Source organism: Lathamus discolor, chromosome 5 (assembly GCF_037157495.1).
Source record: "Lathamus discolor isolate bLatDis1 chromosome 5, bLatDis1.hap1, whole genome shotgun sequence".
Lineage (NCBI taxonomy): Eukaryota > Metazoa > Chordata > Aves > Psittaciformes > Psittacidae > Lathamus > Lathamus discolor.
The window spans coordinates 40,937,409-40,958,041 of NC_088888.1; the positions used below are offsets into that span (position 1 = coordinate 40,937,409).

Here is a 20,633-nt window from a genome sequence, read left to right on the forward strand (position 1 = left end):
AAAATGGCAGAGGCACGGAGTTTTGCTGTCACATTTCATAGTGCATCTAATGATGATTAATAACATTTTCTTGACTGCCAGGCCATCAGCAAGCTGTAGCAGTCTTCTTATTTTGCTCCTTGCATTCCCTAACACATTTTTTGCTCCCTTTTTCAGGCAAATACTGATGGAAACCACACAGATGAATCCTCCATATCCAAAGGACCTTATTTTAATATTATTCTTAGCAAATATTGTCCCTGACACCACCAGCATGTAGAAGCTACACTGAAAACATATCTCACATTCAGTAAAGAGAACTGCATTCTACTCAATACTTGATTCAGGAATGCAGGAAGCACTTGGAGACAGTTGACAACTAAAGCACATCAGAGATCAAGTAGCAACATGGTAACTCTTGCCATCATGAAAAGATTGATAAATCAGTAAAACAGTTGCAGCATGCACAAGTCAAACATGCGGTCCCTCAGAAGCATCTCTATGCTAGGACTGGATATCTTCATTATTTTAAGCCTACTTCTCCATTCACTTTTTCCCTCCAGTCTGGATTATTGCTGCAATATTCACCACATGCCAGACAGTCATACTTTGAGAACCCCATTCTTCAAAATGTCTCTGCTTTACATGCCATAATGCTTTATAAACACTATCCAAATGCCATTATTACCCTCAGTGCTGTAAAAAAGCACTAGATTTTGCTCATCTGAAGATGACTAAAGCCACCTGAAGAGATACTGACTGAAAAGAATTTAAATCACCTTTCTGATACTACAGCAAGTACTGAATTCTCCATTGAACTTAAATCTTATTTTAGGAAAGTACAATCAGCAGGTAAGAGCCTATGAAGCTAGCTGTAGCAGCAGTTTTCTCACAAAACCAAGCTAAAGCACACATGCAGATCCTCTAGCACACTTTAAGCATCAAGAAAGTTAAACTGAAACAAAAAATATTTCCGTGCACAGCAGAATATCTAATCCACTCATTGAGAGAGAAAAATAAAATGCTAACATGGCCTAGTAAGTAAAATAGTCACAAGTTTGTAACAGCTGAAATAAAAACATGTCACACCACAACACTGAGTTTAGATTAATTTATTATCAAATTTATGTATTATAGGTCCATTTTTATTTGTAAAGACTATTAGCATACTCATACTAGCAACTGGCAGGGCTAAAGGCCAATTTCTGGGCAGTCTTCTATTTTAATGAGGTTTTGGTTTTGCCATCCCACAGTCAGTCTGAACTACAACTATTACCTTTTGTACCATTTTAAGCAACAACTTTCCATAGAAAACTTCACTTATGAGACAATATACAGAAAATGTTCTTTGCATAACAGTTCTCTATCATATTGATCAGATATTCTAATTTATTACTCAGAAAAGAAAAGCCAATTAAAGCAAGCCTACAAGGCACAATATGAGTCTTCAGTGTTATAGTTAAATCTTTACATGTGGAAGGCATAATGCTGCGTAATGGACCGAAGCAGTAGAAATGGGTGTACAGTATAAAAACGAATGACCGATCTTGATTCTGAAGTGAACATATATTTATCACTTCGAAATTGTGCAATGTTTAAAGTGTTTGAAAATAGATTCTGTTATGTAGCTTAATTTTTGAGTACTTAATGAAATCCTAGAGGCAGACACTGAGCACCATGTTTGAACACTGCGAGGATGATGATAAGCTTTACAAGAAGTACAATCATACTAAAAGAGAAACTCCAAAAGTTTTATTAGGATTTCAACAGACATTGCAAAAAAATATTGCATAATGATTGAAAACATAGTATTTTAAACAAAGTAGCAATGTGGTATCAAGTAAAAGAAAAACTGGAACAGCTGTCTATATATGCTGTAAGGAAGATGTACCAGGAACGGGATACATTTTTAAAACTGAAGGGCGAATGTGAACAAGCCACATTTTCATAGACTAATATATATCACAGATGTTTTACAAACTGCATAGCAGTGTAAAAAAGTTTTTATCCTAACTATATTGTATTCCTGCATTTGGAGCAGTTTACAAGGCAGAGATTTTGTTTACAACATTGGTATTTTAATAGCTCTGGATTCTCATAAAAAATAAACTAATTTAACATAAAAGCCTGTATCTACATTTGAAAACAAAAGTGCATGTACTGAGAAATAGTGTTATTTTTTAAGAAGAACACCAAGTAGTTAAAAAAATCATTTTAATAGATCAACAACTGATGATACTTAAGATGTAGATCTGCACTGTGCTACAAGCAAGATTCTACCAATACCACTTCCTCTACCTGAACACCCTCTTCCCCTAAGCGACCTCAACACACGCCTGCCTACCATACTTACCAGGGTTCTGGGTAGTTACAAAGAATGCCAAGTACCAAAACCACCACACTGCTGACTAAAAAATACCAGTAACCCAAACCAGATGTTTTAAAGTATATTTAGCCATAAACGCAAGCATAAACTCCTCAACATTCAGGATCCTTCCAGTCACACAACCACTTTTAAACACCGAAGAGAAGCAGCAAGGAGCCATTAGAGCTAAAAGAATAGAACTGATGAAGTCTCTCTCCTGCCACATATTGAAGAATTTGTGGGTAATGAGTATTATACTAAGACAACAAGGGTGGGGGTAGGGTGTGTGTTTAAAATCCCTACCTAAAACGCAGTTGACGTAGTCAGATTTATACATGAATCTTGATTCTCCTTTCAGATAGCTGTGGTAACAGCTAAGAATTATTGCAAATATTGCTAACTTCTGTAGAGGGTTTACTCTTCTTTCCTCTCTCCAAACAAAATAAAGAGAAATTGTGGAAAAAGAACATGTAGCTTGAAGGTCAAGGCTGCTTGAGCTTTTATAATTTCAACTCATGGCACTGAAGAAATAGACTTGATTTTTTCCTGGGCACCTGCAGCACTCTGGATAGAAAAAGGCAGTGAATGTTTAGCTGGACTGAAGCCAGAATGGGAAATGCACAGATACCAAAGTTGCAAACTGCAGCCAGAGTAGCCATAAACAAGTGTCCAGTACAGAAATTATGAGTAATAAATTTAGCCATTTTTGTAAACATCTCCTCCTTACTAATCTCTTATTTTGTCCTATAATGGAAATACAATCTGTATTTCTTTGTTCCATGCTCTGGTCTGTTTCTGTTTTAGCTTTGTGGCACAGTTGCTAAGTGCAACAGGCTACAGACACCGAAATTAATACACGCAAGTTGGAAAGTCGGTTCAAGTTATTGCAGATTTGCTGTATCAGGCCATTTTTCATAGCACATCTTTTCTGTTCGCAAACACTTTGCGAGATCTTTTATTACAGAAGACTGGAAGCAAATTGGAGTTGTTTGCTTAACAGATGTGGTTGAACATACATTTCTGATATGCCTTATGCAATTAACAAATCATGTCTCATCTTATGAAGATGATACATTTGCTATATATGCTAGTAATTTAAAATGCTCCTCAAAAAAGCAGCATTTTTATAGACAGATTAACAGAAAAGGAGACAATATATCTCACAACACCATAGAACAAGTAAAGCTGCTTCATTAGCTGCATTATAAGTTCGTAACTGTTCATCACATACTTCGAATTTCTGAATCTCAAGCAATTTAACCCTCAGCCAACTGCAGGACAAGGAAAAAGACTTTAAATCGGTATCATTGTAGGTGCGAGAGTAAAACTAGTATTCCATGTTTTTAAGCTCTAAAAGTTTTGCTCCCAAAAGCGAAATAACTTGTTAATAGTTCAGAAAAGAAATAATCATTATGGACATGTCAAAAGGAAGTTGTACTAAAAATTGAGCTGCTTTAAATCTGAGTTTGTTTAAATTACTGCTAAAAAAAAACCAAAACAAAAAAACAACAAAAACTTCAGAAAATAGCTCATCCTAGATCACCTGTCAACTAGGAAAAGCACTAGAACACTGATGTAATGAGAAAAGATGTGCTTAAAAGCTGTGTTTGAGATCTCTATTACAAAGTTTTGAATTCTTCCTTATCTTTCAAATATTTGGATTATAATTTGTTTTAAAAAGAAAACAGACCAATTACAGAAAGTACAATTCAGTGCTTCCTATCTAAATGTGCATACCATTTGGAGGCCATTTTTGAAATGATATCAGTCAACAGCAACATGGGCACCAGTGAACCAGAAAACACACCTTAGGATTTTGTTCTTAAATTATATAAGTTAGATAAAACTACCCTGTCCAGCAAGTTCCGAATTTTTCAAACATTAAGGCAACTTTCATTACTTTCCAGCTAAACAGTATTATAAAAAATAAATGTCACTTCAAACCTTATATACACAGTGACAGAGTAGATTTAGCTAGAAAGTATCTTTAGTACATTAATAAAGTGTCACATAAGATTACCGAGGTTATATCAGGTGCTTGAGTGTATGTGCAATTGGAGTGGTTGCAATATTTAAAGTACTGGTTTCAAAACAGAGCGCAGTGAACGTCCTTCTTTAGTGAGTTCTCTTGTTACACACATACATGGCAGCGGAACAGCCTCCTCTCTTCTCTCTACAGCATTATAGCTACATTTCTTCAAGTGGTCAGCCATGCTTACGATGTCAGCAAACTTCCACTCATTCACAGTACAAAAGGCTGTACTGAAGCGCCAAACCTAGAAAATAAGTTGCACTTAGGCACACAATGTTTTAAGGCATCTGAACTCAGAGCAGGATTTAAATCCTTATGCTGCAATGCTTTCAGGCAATGCGTTACATCTACTATAAATGATACTAAAAACCAACATGAGCAAAACATACAATGCTAAATTTTGTATTACCAGTCTCCGCCTGAGTCAGATTCCAAGTCAACTCTGAACACCGGCAAAAAGGTAGTAGTTTTTGCATCTACAAAGTAGATGCAATCAGAAGTTAGATGACTAAGTATTGCCTGACCAGTCACAACAATCATTCTGAAATGATCAACTTCTGCAATTCTAAAGGATCGCTGCAGAAAACTCCACAGGTCAGGGGAGATTGAGATGGTGAAAACTGTACTGTACAAAGGTCACCCAAAGGTTTTAAGAATTATTTACATCCTTAAGGCACTTGATATCATGGCAATGGATAGGATCTCAACAGGACAGCAAAAATTAAAATTGCTGTAAACAGCATAAGGCACAAAAAGCAAACTTTGTAGGCAACTTTTGCACTTTCATGGAATATTGATATTAAAGAGTAATCACCTAATATTTATAAATCCTGGGGAAAAGAAGTTCATTTATTTAAATCAAGTAAAAACTAGACCAGCAGTACTTCTACTTCTTCAAGTGTGGAAAAGACTGAACAGACGTGCTATCAATTTTAACTAATTGTTGCTCTGTACAACAAGCTGTTTCTTGAAGGGATATTGCATCAAAAAAACAGGAGTAACAACAGTGATCAAGGAAAATATTAGGGCAAAAAGCAGAGACATGACCAATTTAATACTTTTCCTTTCACCTTCAGAATTAAATAACTTACCTTTTCTTTTATCTGCCAGGAACTTCTATCTGCATACTTTCTCTTCTCCCATAGTAGTATCACCATTCCACGTGCTTGAAGCAAGCTTCCGCACACATCTCTCATTAAACGTGACACTCTGGAAAGCTGACATAAACTAAAACCATCTAGAAAACTAGCGATGTGCTGCAGAACCTCAAAAGGCAGACTACTCAGATGGTCATTGTGTAGTCCAATTAAGCAGCTTTTTGCTGGTTCTACTAATACTGTAGAAATACAAGGCTGAACTCCAAATGACCGTAAGTGGCGGTCATGAATAATTTTTGCCCCTTGTGTTGAAGGGCAAAACCTTCGTTGAGAGTATGTACACCCATAATATGCCAATGGACACCTCTGCTCCATCCAGCCGTTAAGGCCAGCATGAATGTCACCATGCACATTCTTAAAATGCGATGAAAATTCATTCCTCCTGAACAACTGTCCACAAACAAATGTAAACATTGAACGTTGTTTTGTTTGGTATCTAGCCACATATTCCAATACCAAATCCAGTCCAAGGGTCTGGAATGGACTTGGATTTGAGAGCTGTGGGTTGGCATGATCACATGCAGAAGCTGAAGCTATTTCCCCCACCATTGTATTCGTGGCCAGTATAGCAGATGGCAGAGAAAACGTTTGGGTCCCAAAGTCAATGCGATACACATCAACAGCACGACTTTCTGATATCCCTCTACCGCCGGGAGAGTCTCCTAAGCAAAACAACAGAGCTGCAGTGATTAGATCAATCCCTTGAAGACCCATAGGATCTTCTGTTATCTCCAAATCTGATGTATCAACAGCTTTGTCTTCTTTTAATGTAGACCAATAGTTGTTAACAATGAAGTTGTACGATCGATGCCGTAAAAGCGAAAATGCATCTACATTTCTCAATCTTTCTTGCTCCACTTGTCTCTCTAACATTTCTTCTTCATTAGCATTATGGGGAAGTAGCACATGATTAACACCACCATTAACTAAGTGATCAGCTGATACTACTTCTTTAAGTTGTGCTGTTACAGGGAGGGAGCTGCAAGACTGCAATGCTTCATCATCATGAGAAGCAGTACATTCACCATTTGCTACACTGGATGGTTTTGAATTAGATACACCAAGATCTTCATTCTGGTCCAACACCTTTGAATATTCATTTTCTACATGAAAGCCATTACAAAAAACTGAAGAGTTATTGAGGTTTAGATTTAAGTCATGTTTTTGCACTACATCATAACAAGTATCACTAGAACCATTTTGCTCCATTTGTGAGTTTTGACTCAGGCTGTCAAATTTTATCCCCCCAGCTGCTCCTATGTTATCTTCATCTGGATATTCACGGTCAGACTTTTTATCCTTAATAATGCCATTAGAAGCTTGCTCTTTAATCTCAGTATCTTCTTTAATTTCCTGTGGTGAACTGCAGAGGCTTGAACTTAACATATTAATGTCCCTTGTAGCGGTGTTCAGGATATCCAGAGCAGCAGCTAAACTCCTTGTTGTTTCTACAGTAGCTTGATAAAGAGCACCATAAGACTCTTCATCTACAGGCATTAAACCATTTGAATGCACTGTATCTGGGGCACTTGATTTGACAGAGGTTTGCTCTCTGGATTCTGGTATTTGATCACCTGCTTTTGACATCATAGTTGCTACTTTAAGTGATTCTAATAACATTCGCTGGTCTTGAAGGGCTAAAGCCATATCTAGCTGCTCCACTTCATCAACATCTTTACTCAGATTTTCGTAAGATTTTCGGTCTGCGTAACTGACTGGCCATCTATTCCACTCCATGGTACAACACACCACACTTGCAGGACAAACTTCTAGATGATCAGCAATTTTATTTCGGGCTACTATGAAGGGACATCCAAAGCCACTGTTCAAACAAGGCACTCTTTCAAGTGGACATAACATGCGATGTTCCTCAGCTTTACATGAGTGAAAAACTGCTCCACAAACCAATGGGCAGCCAATCAGATCACAGGAAATGCCAGGCTCTGGTCTGGTCATACAACGACGGCTGACACAGTTCACACAGTGTAAATGTTGCTGATGTTCCTCCATGACTGTAAATCCAATTCTAAATGAAAAAGAAAGGAGACAAAAGTACAGAATGTAACTCAATAGTGTTAATATTTACATTTGCAGTTTTTCATCTTCTGCATGTACAGAAAGATATATATTAACACAATGCGAGCTCATCAGTAGCTATTTTAAGAAAATGTGACATTTTATCTCAAAGAAATGGTACTCAAAGGTTCACCTGAAAATTAAAGATACATATTTATTAGAGTTCAAGACACAGACATGCATTTATACATCAGGTATAATACATGCAAATTAGGCAAAAATGCTGTACAGTCATCCCTCTGGAATAGCTCTTTTCATCTTCCCATTACAAATGGAAGACTCAATGAAAACAGAATACTGGTTTTTTCCTACTACTTCTATGGCCTACTACCTAAAAATCATAAATCATGCAGCTCTACAGAGTAAAGAGACAATTAAAGGAAGCCAGATTCATCCTCATCTCCAGTTCTCCAAATGAAACAGAGGCAAATGAAACAGAGGCAACCTGTTCCCTGGTCTGCTTGCTACCAGCTAAACTTCTGATACCGTATTCATGCAGTTTTGTGGAAAGCAATCTGCAGCCCTCAGCATGTATCTTGGTTCCCTCTTGTGTCCCATTTTCCCCCCTTCCATGCTTCTGACAACAGTCCTTTACAACAGCTCTTCATTCTTCTTCATCCATAGCCTATAGCTCCTCAGTTATTTTTATAGTAGTTGCAGCCCAAGGGTAGCAATTATACCATGCATTAACTAAATCCTCTTATTTCACTGAAATCTTTTACATAAAACTTACTGCCCAACAAGATCTTATCTATACCTCCAGTTCAACCCACAAGAGGTGAATTTTTTTAATGCATCCTACAGCTGTACTGATAATACCAGCAGTTCTGAGTGTAAGGGTATCTCAACAACTTTACAAGACCAAAGAGCAATAAAAATCCAAACAAAACTCATCGCACAACATTAAAACATACTGACACAAACAAAATATTCAATTCTTTGTGGTGGAACGGAAGAATAAAAAAGGAAAAAAAAGGGGGGGAGTGAGGGGGGTGAAGGGGAAGGGAGTAAACTTTGCATCTTTGTACCATACTTGGAGAAGCTCTGGAATTGTTACCAGCTGGAGTGCAGGCTCACACAAGTAACCAACCTCTCCCCTATACTCTAACAAACTCCTTCTCAGAATTGATAGCACTAGGGAGTGCGGTTCAGAAAAATCAGAGAACGACTTGCACAAAGCCAAATCTCAAAACACTGTGTCAAAAATATATTGCTTAATTCCATCTTTTCCTCACTCCCCACCCTCCAGCGATTTCCTTGAAAAATAAATGCTTACAGAATCTAAACTGTAAAAATAAAACTGCTTAATATTATTCCTTTTGTTCAAACTGAAGGTAAGAGGAAACAAAACTGCCTTTTAGACACTCTAAAGCATTTAAATAGAAATTTATGTGACACTTCACTCACTCTTTTTTTTTTTAATGCTTTGAAATTCATACCAACTTTAAGTAGCATCATCCCCCCATCCATCGTAATCTGGATAATTCAAATATTTTAGCCACCTACTATCCTGAACACTTCTAACAAAGAAGCGTATGTGATACACTTAGCAGGCGAAACACAGCTGAGTTTTCCCCACCACACCTTAATATTTATATACCTAGTAAGATTTTAATAAATTATCAAGTGCATCAGTTTCTGAACTCAGTGACTGACTGACTTGCTAAACATTTTATGAAACCTTTCTGGCACACAACCTGTTTACAGCTTGCATATTAAGTTAGATAGCAACTATTGCTAAGAGCTGAAATGTTTTCAGTAAAGAATTAAAATGAGAAAATTGACTTATCTGGAGATATTTTTACTTCTTCCGGCAAAGCCCTCTCTACATAATTCCTGCCAAACACAGCAGTCTATCTGTTGCTAGACCAAAGAAAATTTCAGACTTTTACACCAATACTGAAACCAAACTCTAGTTCTCCTTAAGTCAACAGGTAAGCAGAGATCAAAAGGAAGCTCTTAGGTTATGTGCACATTTTAAAGTGCTTAACACAAAATGGAAACAGCCTTGACAAAGACAATTGCTAGTTCATAAAGAAAGAGCCCTCACAGAGCCTAGTCTGGTGTCACTAAGGCTTAATTTAATCAGTTATCCATAAATATGTTCAGTGATTTCAGGGGTTTTTTTGGTGGTTCGGTTTTGGGTTTGGGGTTTTTTTGGGGTGTTGTTTTGTTTGTTTTTTTAAAGTTTACTTACCAAAAAGCTGCGTGCCCTGCTAATTTTAAGATGGCCAGAAGTGAACCACTTCTGGAGCAGAAGGCAGGTGTGTGTTAGCTCACACACTATGTTATGCTAGCACTGTTCTATTGCTTCTAGGCCAAAGCTGGCCTGTATGCAGACAGCTCAGAATGCAGTCAACTGAGCTGGTGTTTGCCTGCACCATTTGTGTAGACATACCCTAAATTAGTCAACCATCATTAAATACTACCTTTAAATAGCCTATGTGAGCTTACACAGAAGAACATTCTATTAAGACAGTAAAACATCCTCCTCCCTACCACACTATCTTGGTCTTTACAAGTCAGATTGTGAAACCTGAGTTGCATGATGATACTGGCTTTTCTCAGGCTCCTGGACTCCTTTCAGATATAAGCTAATATTCATCAAAACTTAATGACTTCATACCAGCAAATGAAATTTTGAAGTGCAGAAGACAAAGCCTGACCAAAACATCATCTATCATTAACAGATAGTACAAGAAAGCCAGAGCAGACACTAAAATACCATGTTTTACCAATATGGAGATGTTAATTTAGTTCTATTAACAGATGTCTGTAATAGTTTTTATAAAGTTATGCATATGTTCCATTAAACAGCTCAAGTAACCTATTCTTTCAGTTTCCAAAAATAAAAATTTTATTGGTCACTAAGAAGTTTAATATTAGTTTGCCATTTCTCTTAAAATTCAAATTCTTTGACTCCTTAACTAAATATGTAATTGAAAATCTCTTTGGACAATAGTAGATTATCAACAGGACATTCAGTAAAATTATGTGTCCTGTTCACAAGCCTTAACTTCACAGCACCTGATGCAGAACTTCAGTTTACCCAAAATGTCACATTTATAGATTACTACAAAGTCCTTTTGTATGTATATTAAATGTCCTCTTCTGCATTTTTAATTTTAATACCTGGGCTTCAAGCTCAACAGCTGTTCTGGGCAGTCATGAGTTCCTGGACAGTTTAAACTAGTTAAGGCTTTTGATATAACCCAATTATCATATTGCAAATTAAGTACAAAGGCTAAAAAAAAAAAAAAAAAAAACCAAACCACCAAAAAAACCCCCTCACCCTAACAAACTGATGAAATAAATGGATAAGACCTCAGGAATTAGCACATTCATTAATCTACAAATGGTTACCTCATTTTGTAAGCTAACTTTGTGAACCATGGAACTTAGCACCTCTTGGATTCATTGATTAAAAGCATTTTCCTTTGAAGAACCATAACCAATATAACACTCGTACTACACCCTCTTCCCAAACATTGCCTTGTAAAACAAAACACTGTTGGGTAAAGGGGAGATAAAAGAAAATTCTTGCTGAAGGTAACAAAGTGCTTTAATTTCCTCCAACACCGAAAATTTAAAGAACTAGCAAAGAGTGTCATTACTGACCTGAAAAAAAATCCCTGCCATTAAAATACATACCAATAACATATGTTTATACACCATTGTGTTCCTTGCCACAATTTGGTGAGAAGACAGTGTCAGATCAATGACCATAGCAAGAATGAACAGCTGTCCTTTTCTGATTGTGTAGTGTCAGCAACTAGCTTCAGTTAATATGAGATGCTTAAGTACATGCACTTGACTGTTACTAGCAGAGAGACCTAAAAATACATCCCGTTCCAGTGAAGCGACCACTGCTCTCAGAATTTGTGCAATCACTTGATGTTATTGTACATACTATACAGTCAGCTGACCAAAACAGCCAGAACATGCTTTGAAAATCTATCATAATTAAAAGGATTAAAATTCCAGCTGCTACAGCCACATGATTTTCAGTTGCTGTTGTAACACAAACATTAAAATAGCATAAGAAGGGTTTCAGTCAGTACACAATATTTCAGCTGCAAGTGAGAGCTCTCACTTTCTTCTATGCCACAAAGTATAAGCAGCTGTACTTAGTGTTATCAAACCCAAAGTCTGCTTACTTACTCTGCCCTATATGAATTCTCTGGTCCCCATAAGATATGCAATCACAGCAACTATTACTGCTCCTGGAACCCTCTATTACTCAGCTACCTGTTATTCACCAAACCTATGAAGCTCAAGTATCTTTGAGACTCTTCCTTCTCTCAAATTTGACTAAACAGGCCAACAGGTTTTAAATTACATGCTCAAGGAAGTAGAAGAGACAGACACAAGCAGTACTACAGGTTTAAGCTCCCAGGAGCATCCAAATCCACCCACAAGCTGCCAAATACATGCAAAGCATTCTAAAAAAAAAAAAAAAAAAAAAAAAAAAAAATCCCTTCTGTTTTGGAGATTGTAGAAGAGTGACAGATTTCCAAATCTTCCATCTTTTACCCAAGTCTGACTAAAAGAGTGGCTAACAAGTCTGCTAAGATGCAGAAACTTTCAGAGAACAAATGGCCAAGTGAGAAAACCATTTAAGTGATTTAAGTGATAGGTGGTTAAAAAACAAAGAAACGGGGGATAGAAAAGTAAGGCAAGAGGTAAAGAGCAGTACAAATAAAAAATTTAAAGCAGAATAAATAAAAAAAAAGTACATTAAAAAAAAAAAAAAGTGCTTTAGAATATTCTGCCAAAATAGAATTGGCAGCACTAGGGATAATTATTGAATAAGCTGTTTGATTTTTCTATATCCTAGCATGTGCATGCTTTTCTTGTCTTGTCATCCCTGTCCTGCACAAGAAGTGTGACCATTTTTGTACCTAAAAAACAATACCTCAGTCTATTACTACAGTAGCACAGCCACATTAACTTTCTGTTACTCAGGTTATACTCCCTTTCTGGGTCACTTTTTGGCACCAACATCCCTATGCTGGTGTTTGGGTCCACTGGTTTGAAGTGGTTTTGACTCCATTAGTTTCCAAATAACCAGTGAAAAACATGAACTGGAGGTTCAGACACAACTTCAAGTAGCAAGTGTAATCACTAGTAGCCATCCCTGCTTGAGGATGCTCTAACTCTATTCCTCAAGACTCGACAAAATCTGAGGTTAAACAGCCCCATCCTGAAGCTTCTCCAAAGCCAGTGAAGCTTTTTATCCTCATATTAGTGAGCTTGGTACCTCAAATCCTGCTTAAATGTCTTTCCATAGCATTGGGAAGGCCAGAAACAGGGACATAAAGGGAAGTTAACCTAATGCTACACTAGTTTCTAGTGACTCTTTAAAATGGTAAATTCATAAGAACAGACAACATTACAAACTGCTAGTCATTAATGTGAAACAACATGAGTAAGAGGTGACTAAAAGTATATGCTTCAGTTGCACAGCTAATAGAGAAGTACATGTGACCATATTTTAGTATTTTAGATACAAGGCAATTGCTCTGTTTTTTTTCTCCAATTTGAAATAGAAGTTCCTTACAGGAACTTCTCCTTACAGGAGGCTTTATATTTTTCATGCTAATTTGCATCACACAGTGGAATTCCTTCCAATGCCACACAAAATCTCAGCCATACAGGACACAAATTACCGCCCCATAGCCCCAGGTTCATCAGGACAACCTGTCACAACAAAGCAGATCAACAAAGTTAAAACTACATGCAAAATTTTTGGATAGATGAGTTTTTACTGCGTTCTCAAACATAAATTCATTCGCAACAAAGAGCACAACTGCTGTCCCGGTAACAACTGCACATATTTGACATGCTAAAATAAGTCTATTTTTTTGTTAATCACATAACATAAGAAGAAGCTTCAATTACTAAAGCCCAAACTACCATACAAGTAGTATGCTACTACTACCATTATCATCATAAGTCTACAGCAATTTATATGCATTACACAAAAGCAGCAGAAAAAGGTCAGGTCCAAAACATGGCTTCTCATTGAAAAACTTCAGAGAGATACATACTTCTAGAAAGACCATAGTTTTAACTGCGATCTAGCATTGAAAGAGTATATACTAACTCTTTTTTGAAACGTAAATTATCCTTCTACCTCAAAACCAAACCAAGACTACTTCCAATTTCAGCAAAAATAGTGAGCATTAGAATTATAAGGAAGCAAAACTTTTTATGTCAGTCTTATAAAGGAAAGGTTTTCCATGTCTACTCCTGCCCCAAGCATCTTATTAGAGAAGCTGAAAGAAAACAAACAAAAAAAAACCAAAACCACCAACAAACTTCAGAAGGGGAAATAACCCAGAGCAAAACACTGCTTTGACTCAAGTAGACACTCCATCAATGCCCTATCCATCTTTGTTCCATTTTAGAAGAAGCTCTGATGGAATGACAGAAAAATTTCTTCTCTCACTAAACTTTCTGAGTGGTAAAAATCAAAACCGAACCTACTAGACTTTTCCCTAGAGTACTTTTGTGACAGATCTGCCATGCATTCTTGTCTCCTTGACACATTCCCCAAAGAAAACCGAAGGCTTCAGTGTGCCTTTGGTCACACTGACTGACACAGGACAACCACACTAGAACTGCTTCACATACTGCATGGCTCAGGCACAAAAGCACTCTACCTGTTCAGATGGTGACAAGGCAGAATCAGCTATAGAGCCAGTAGATTTCATGTGTAAAGCACTTCTGAACTTGACCTCAGTCCGACTCCTCAACTGCTGCAGGCTCTGCAAGAAAGGAGATCAGAAGTAAGGTTTCATTTCAGGTTTACAGATTGCTTTCCCTGTGGCCCAATCCTCCAAAAAGGTCATGTGCTTACACTCTCTGGAGCTACAAATGTTGAAGTATTTTGTGGGTTTTATGGAAAAATAAACAAGTTTTAAGCACCCTTTGCAAGCACAACCTAAATTGTCATTTTAGCTTATAGTTGTTAGTCACACTCAATGATTACCTATTTATATTCAAGGCTACAACAGATTATTAAAAGTTACTATTCTGACCTACTTCCCTTCATTCTTTGGTATGGCCTACCAGAAGCCACTTAAGAAAACACAAAACAAACCCAAACTTGAATTAAAGATTGCAACAGCTGGAGGAAAAAAAAAAAAAAAAAAAAACACAAGAAAACCCACAAAGAAAAAATCCAAAAAACAAACAACAAACAATTTAAGTCTAGTTAACAATTGTTCAGCTTCAGTCTTCAGACAGAAGAACTTATGAAGTACTTGCTTAATAGTAAAAAGCTCTTTACTATAACAGGCTGCTTCTTCTATGTGTTCATGCCCATGGATTATTACCAAAACATAACACAGATGAAACGAAGTTGATATACCCAAAGAAGCAATGCTATCCTTATTTCCAGATATTGGCTCACAAATTCTTCAGAAAGACTGAAAAGAAAATAAGCCACTTCTCAGAAATCGGAAACAGAATTACTGGAAAAAAATACTGCATTCTGTATTACAAAAGGCAATTTTAGCCACCCAAAAGAAACCCAAAATAAATCCTTCTTCTTACATAATATTTTGATTCATACATGTTGCCACAGAATTCCTGACCTCTGTATATTTACAAAGAACAGGCCAAAAATCTTGTTAATACACTGCTTCAGGTCTTACTACACAAGTTTAACCAGTTCCCACAGCAAAATTAGAAACCTTTAAAGTAAATGGAACACAAGCCCAACTTCTCTCCAAGATCCCAGACTGAAATGTAGATCTCGTGTACTCTGTACATATAAGGTTGTATTTTCTATTAAAAATACACCCTTGATGGCCTAAGCACTGTACAGCAGGAGCAGGTAGTAGGCAAAAAAATTTAAGACACCCCACACACGCATACACTGCGCCAGATAATACTCAAGTAGAAAAGATGGAGTTTATCCCAAAATATTTTGACAAATTAAAATTAGAGCAGAAAGGAGAACAAGAACAGAGACAGTATTAACAACTTGAACCTATTCTATTTGCAGGTATTTCACTTTCTTATCAAATACAAGATGTTTTTTGCAGCACATGTTCGGCTTTTCCCCCTTCCAAGCTGCTTGGCTTTAAAACCAAAGAAAATAGTAAAAAAAAAAAAAACCTGTTAAAAAAGCAAAGCTATTTTCTAAACAAAAACCTCACTTATCTCAAACAGCTGATGATAGAAAGCTGCAAATACATCTCAATGAGCATGCTGTACCAGCTCTTTCAGTATGTTTTTAACTTGAATGAAGAACTAGAAAAAAAAAAGATTGGCACTACAAGTTTGTGTAGGATTTTAAGATGCACAATGAGTCATCAATTTCTGATCTCTAGTATCACTTAAGACTGCTTTTCCAAATGTCAACAGGCTTGATGCTATTACTTTTTCCCCTAAGACTCCAGCTAAACATTCCCATCCAAACACATTCCATAGTTGATGACAATAGTGACTCAGCTAAACAAGGTTTTGAAAGAGCAATTACAGCTACATCAATAAAGCACACTCCTAAAAAAGATCCTGCTTGCAAAGAATCTGTCACTCCAACAGATTTCGGTCGCATAAGTCTTTTGTAAAACTACAACTTCTAAACAGACAAATACAAAGCTTAAACTTCAGACACCAGCCATCTCCCAGCACCTATGTAACCAAGTCTGAACCAGTTATCACGACCTGCCTGAACCACCTATCTAAGCCAACTAGAACTTTACCTCACTGCACCTCTTGTTCTCATGCCCAAAGTTTAAACTTACCAGGTTTTCATCATGATTGCACATTAAGAGTTTAGATCAATCTTTGGCATTTGGTAAACAGCACAGTCTACCAAGATGCTCTACAGACTGTTCTACATGGATGTTCTACTACTTTCATGGTATTGTAGATTCAAGCAGCATTAGCAGATCGCAACATATTTAAAACAAGACATTAAGCATCACCTCAGAAATTACTAAAAACAGCAGCTTGCAAAATCAGTCAGAACCTAGAGCTCCCCTGCAATTTTAATTCTCTTGGCCTGTTTTAGATCAGTCTGTATTACAAGATTTTTCAGTCTTCTTCCTTTATTCAATATTGAGACTAGATGGTGCTGAGATACTTAGGACAGCCTACATGGGTTTTCTCTGTAACCGTCAATAATGTAATTACTTGTTTATTTATGCTCTCTTTAGGAATGCATACTCCTTATACAATATAACCATCTTACCAACAAATACTTCAGTTAGCTTAATTCTTATTGTGCATAAGGAAACAAAGAGAATTGTCACCATTACAATAATCACTAGATAAATTACTCCCTCCTCCCATATCTATACAACCGGATCTCACTGCCAGAGGCAAACAGCATTTGTCCCATTTGAGACAGATCTCACCAAAGAAATAGGGTCTAATCAGAATGAAGGAAATTCTGTTATTTTTAGTTCAACTGGACTGAATACAAAGCATAGGTTTGTTACAAAGCTGAAATCCACAGCAGCTATGGGAGTGCACCTGGAGACTAATAGGTGCATGCCTCCTTCACAAAGGTACTATAAGATACTCTTTAGGACTTAGGTCAAAAATCGGTTGTCCAAAATTGTACAGAAATCTTACCCAGAAAGTTTCCAACCAGATATTGCTAGTTAAACTAAGCACTTATTTTGTCCATTAGACTTCTAACATCAAAGTAGGATACAAGGGAAATATAATCCAAATTTAAGAAGTTAACTGAGTAAGAGATGACTTTCGTGCAAAAGAAACAATATTTAAGCAGCAAAGTAAAACCCTGATTTTGGATAGCCTACACCTGCTCTAGTGGGATTCTCCTGTTCTCTGACACCTTTTAACTTTGAAAAAGAACAAGACAAAGAGCACACACAAAGTCTCAGCCTGCAGCACAATCCAAATTCACCCTTTCAATTTATTTCTTCTATGGATGAAATTTGACCACTAAAGAGAAATTATCCACAAATATTTACACATATATGAACTGGAAGACAGATTAAAGCTGCCAGCACATTTTTCAGTCTTCCAGGTATGTGACTTGCTTACCAACAAAATTCTTTTAATAATATTTTTGTACTTTAGCAAGAGGGTTGGAGAGAGAAATATCATAAATAAGCATAATAACCTTATCAGCTTTTCAACTTATCAGCAGGGATGCACGAACCACCACACAAGTTAAAGTGTACAGCATTAACTCACAGCAGAAGGCAGTGGATGCAAAATGATGCTGTTCCTACAGCAGCACAGGTCCAAATTTGGATTAGTACGTAACACACACTTATTTTGGCATTTTAACAAAATAATCAGCCAAAGGGAAAAAAGGATTATGAAAAGCTCCTCAGCCAAATCCGAGCAGAACTTTACAGAACAAAAGCAAGCCGTCTCTTCAGCCCACGGGTTTTCTCCCTGGAGAATTCAGAAGACCTGCTGGGAACAACAGTGGCGCTAGAACTTTTAGAAGTGAGGCCACACGACTGTTTAAACATGCGTGCTGCTCAACAAGCTGCTGTCATCTCCCTACCAGCTACTGTCTACCGACCTGTGTGGTTACCTGACTACAGCTACACAAACTTATTTACCTTCATAAAGGAGAGAAAAAAAGGTAGCAAGGCACATCACTAACAGCCATCAAAAACAGCACTGACGGAAGACAAACCACCACTTCTTGCAGGGTCTGACACAGCTACTCGAAATACAGTATCGACTACAGAAGGATTTCAGTAACACCTCTGGCTTATTTGCCCTCTTCCCCTCTCCTTCCATGAAGGACGAGACGCTGGACTGCAGCCTCTACAGTACCAGGCAGACCCCGGCCCGACCCCTTCCACCGTGCTACCGCGAAACCCCAGGTAACGCTGGCCGCACCGCGGGCTAAGAGGCAGCGCCAGGCTCTCTCCGCCGCCGTCGTCCGGTCCCAGCGGCAGAGGGCCCGCGAGGGGAATAAGCGCAGGGGCGGGGCAGAGGCCGGCCACCCTACATGGCACTTTACCACCAGCACACACTCAGCACCTAGGGCCGCGCGCCGGAAGGCAGGGAGAAGGAGACAAGGGTGCAGCAGCAGCACACCAAGCCCCCCGCGGCCTTCTCCACCTCCCAGCCGGGACCTGTCAGGCCGGCAGGGGCCCTGACCGAGCCGTCACTGGGCCCAGCTCGCCCCCGCCGGGCCGCCATTTGTTTACCACCCGGCTGCCAGGCAGCCGGCGAGGAGCGGGACACAGCCCCGCCGGGGGGCTCAGGCCCCGGCTCGCCCCGCCAGTCCCGCAGAGCTGCGGCTCACCCGTCCCCGTCGCTCGGCAGACGGCAGGGCGCGGAGGGGCTGACGGACGACTGGGCTGCGACTCGCTCTTCGCCCCTCCCGGCTCTCCGCCGCGCCGCTCCTTTCGCCTCTCCCGACCCGGCCTTACCTCACCACCCAACGGCCGCGCCCCCGACGGCCGCGCGCGCGGGGGCCAGTGAGCGAGCGCGCTGGGCGGAGCAACGGGCTGCGGGAGCGCGCAAGGCGCCCGCACGGCCGCTCTTCCCCGGCGGGAGGGGCGGGGCGGCGACGGAATACCCGGATGTCGCGTGCCTGCCTACTCCCCCCCCCCCGAAGTTCTCGCCTGTGGGCATGCGCGGTGGTATCAGTGGTTGGGGTGGGTCGGTGCGCGTCCCTCGGCGGCCGTTGGTGTGAGGCGGGGGTGGTCTCCGGGCAAGGTGGGTCCCGCTCTGACCTGCCTAGCTTGTCGTGTTAGCGGGGCTACCCGGTGTGTCCGGCGGCGGCACGGCTGCTGCCTTGTGTGCGAGCACCCTCGGCTCACCTAGGGCCCCATGGGGACTGCGGTGTTAGTGTTTGCGTAACGCTTTCCTTGATGCGTTTGGGTTACGGTGACCCTGCAGGCTTCTATGTAAATGAGCAAAATGTTGTTTTTTCCCCAAAAAACTTGAGCTTGCTCCCAGAGGTCAGAGCTGCAGGGTGTTGAGCCTGCCTTTGCGATTTTCAGACTATGGAAGCCAGCTGGTTAGAAGGCTGTGGCTTGGCAAGAGTTGCTCAGGGTGTTAGAGCTGCGAAGGTCTATATTCCTGCTAGGCATGACATGTTTTGCCGGGGGTACAGTCTGTTTTATCATGCTGCAAGTAAAGCAGAAGATACTAGTGTAAACTTCTCACCCTTCCTCTTCCCCCCGAAGTTAGAGACTGTGAAGATTTAATTTGTTAATTCACAATAAATAGTAGTATTTAACTGCCTGTTGAAAATCTTGCTTGTCTGCACGAAGTTTCCAGAGACATTTCCTTGCCATCTGTGTAGATTTCTGTTTGAGAGAGATGATCTTGTTCCAACCCCCCTGCTATGGGCAGGGACACTTTCCACTAGACCAGGTTGCTCAAAGCCCCATCCAGCCTGGCTTTGAACAAAATGATCTCTAAATCTCTTAGGGCTTAACCCAAGTTTGGTGAGGAGCAAGTAAAATGTGCCTGTTGGAAGTGTGGATATTTAGCATCTTAGGAGAGTCTTACTCTAAAAATAAGAGCACATAAAAGGAAGCTGTAAGACCTCATTTCCATGTTAGGTATGTGAGACAAAGCATAAGATTACCTTAATATGAGGCATCATTGCCAGCTCTTCCTATAATAAGCACTCTCAGGTTTGCCCCACCCTTATTCTACAGCCTTGATCTTCCATGATCCTGAGGACAGGCCCTTTTTTTGTTTCCTTCATAGGTTTGATTACAGGATCAGGACATAATCATCTAGCCAAGTGAGCTCCAGAAGATGGTAGGGATTGGCTCTGTGACTCAGAGAAGCCAAGCAAAATAATTCCATCTGGTCAGCAGGCAATTATATAAATTGTTGGGCAGAATCCATGTAGACAGTTGCTGGCTTTCGCAACTGCCTTTTATTGGAAATAACTTCTGTGGGACAGGTGAAATTTGCTGTGCTGCTTATTCTCACCATGGTGGAGTATACTCTCTAGCTGAGAGCAACCTGCTGTAAAGTATTAATTACAAAGGGTGTTGCAATTCTTTCATCTCTGACTCTGTGCAGGGACTGGGCTTCTATG

At 39.3% G+C, this 20,633-nt stretch overlaps 1 protein-coding gene across 3 annotated transcripts; it reads right to left on the reverse strand.

The window, feature by feature from the left end:
• Positions 1 to 1,075: 1,075 nt before the first annotated feature.
• FBXO30 (F-box protein 30) lies at positions 1,076 to 19,114 on the reverse strand. 3 transcript variants are annotated; one of them, XM_065680503.1, is made up of 4 exons: positions 19,000 to 19,114; positions 14,275 to 14,379; positions 5,468 to 7,559; positions 1,076 to 4,620 (listed from the first exon to the last, which is right to left on the reverse strand). In XM_065680503.1, the coding sequence occupies exons 3-4, from the start codon at positions 7,541 to 7,543 to the stop codon at positions 4,417 to 4,419; spliced, it is 2,280 nt and encodes a 759-aa protein (XP_065536575.1). In that variant the 5' UTR covers positions 7,544 to 7,559; positions 14,275 to 14,379; positions 19,000 to 19,114; the 3' UTR covers positions 1,076 to 4,416. The 3 variants fall into 3 exon arrangements, with proteins under 3 accessions (XP_065536575.1, XP_065536574.1, XP_065536576.1); XM_065680502.1 differs by having other exon boundaries at positions 18,873 to 19,114; XM_065680504.1 differs by lacking the exon at positions 14,275 to 14,379 and having other exon boundaries at positions 18,873 to 19,114.
• Between the last annotated feature and the right edge of the window lie 1,519 nt (positions 19,115 to 20,633).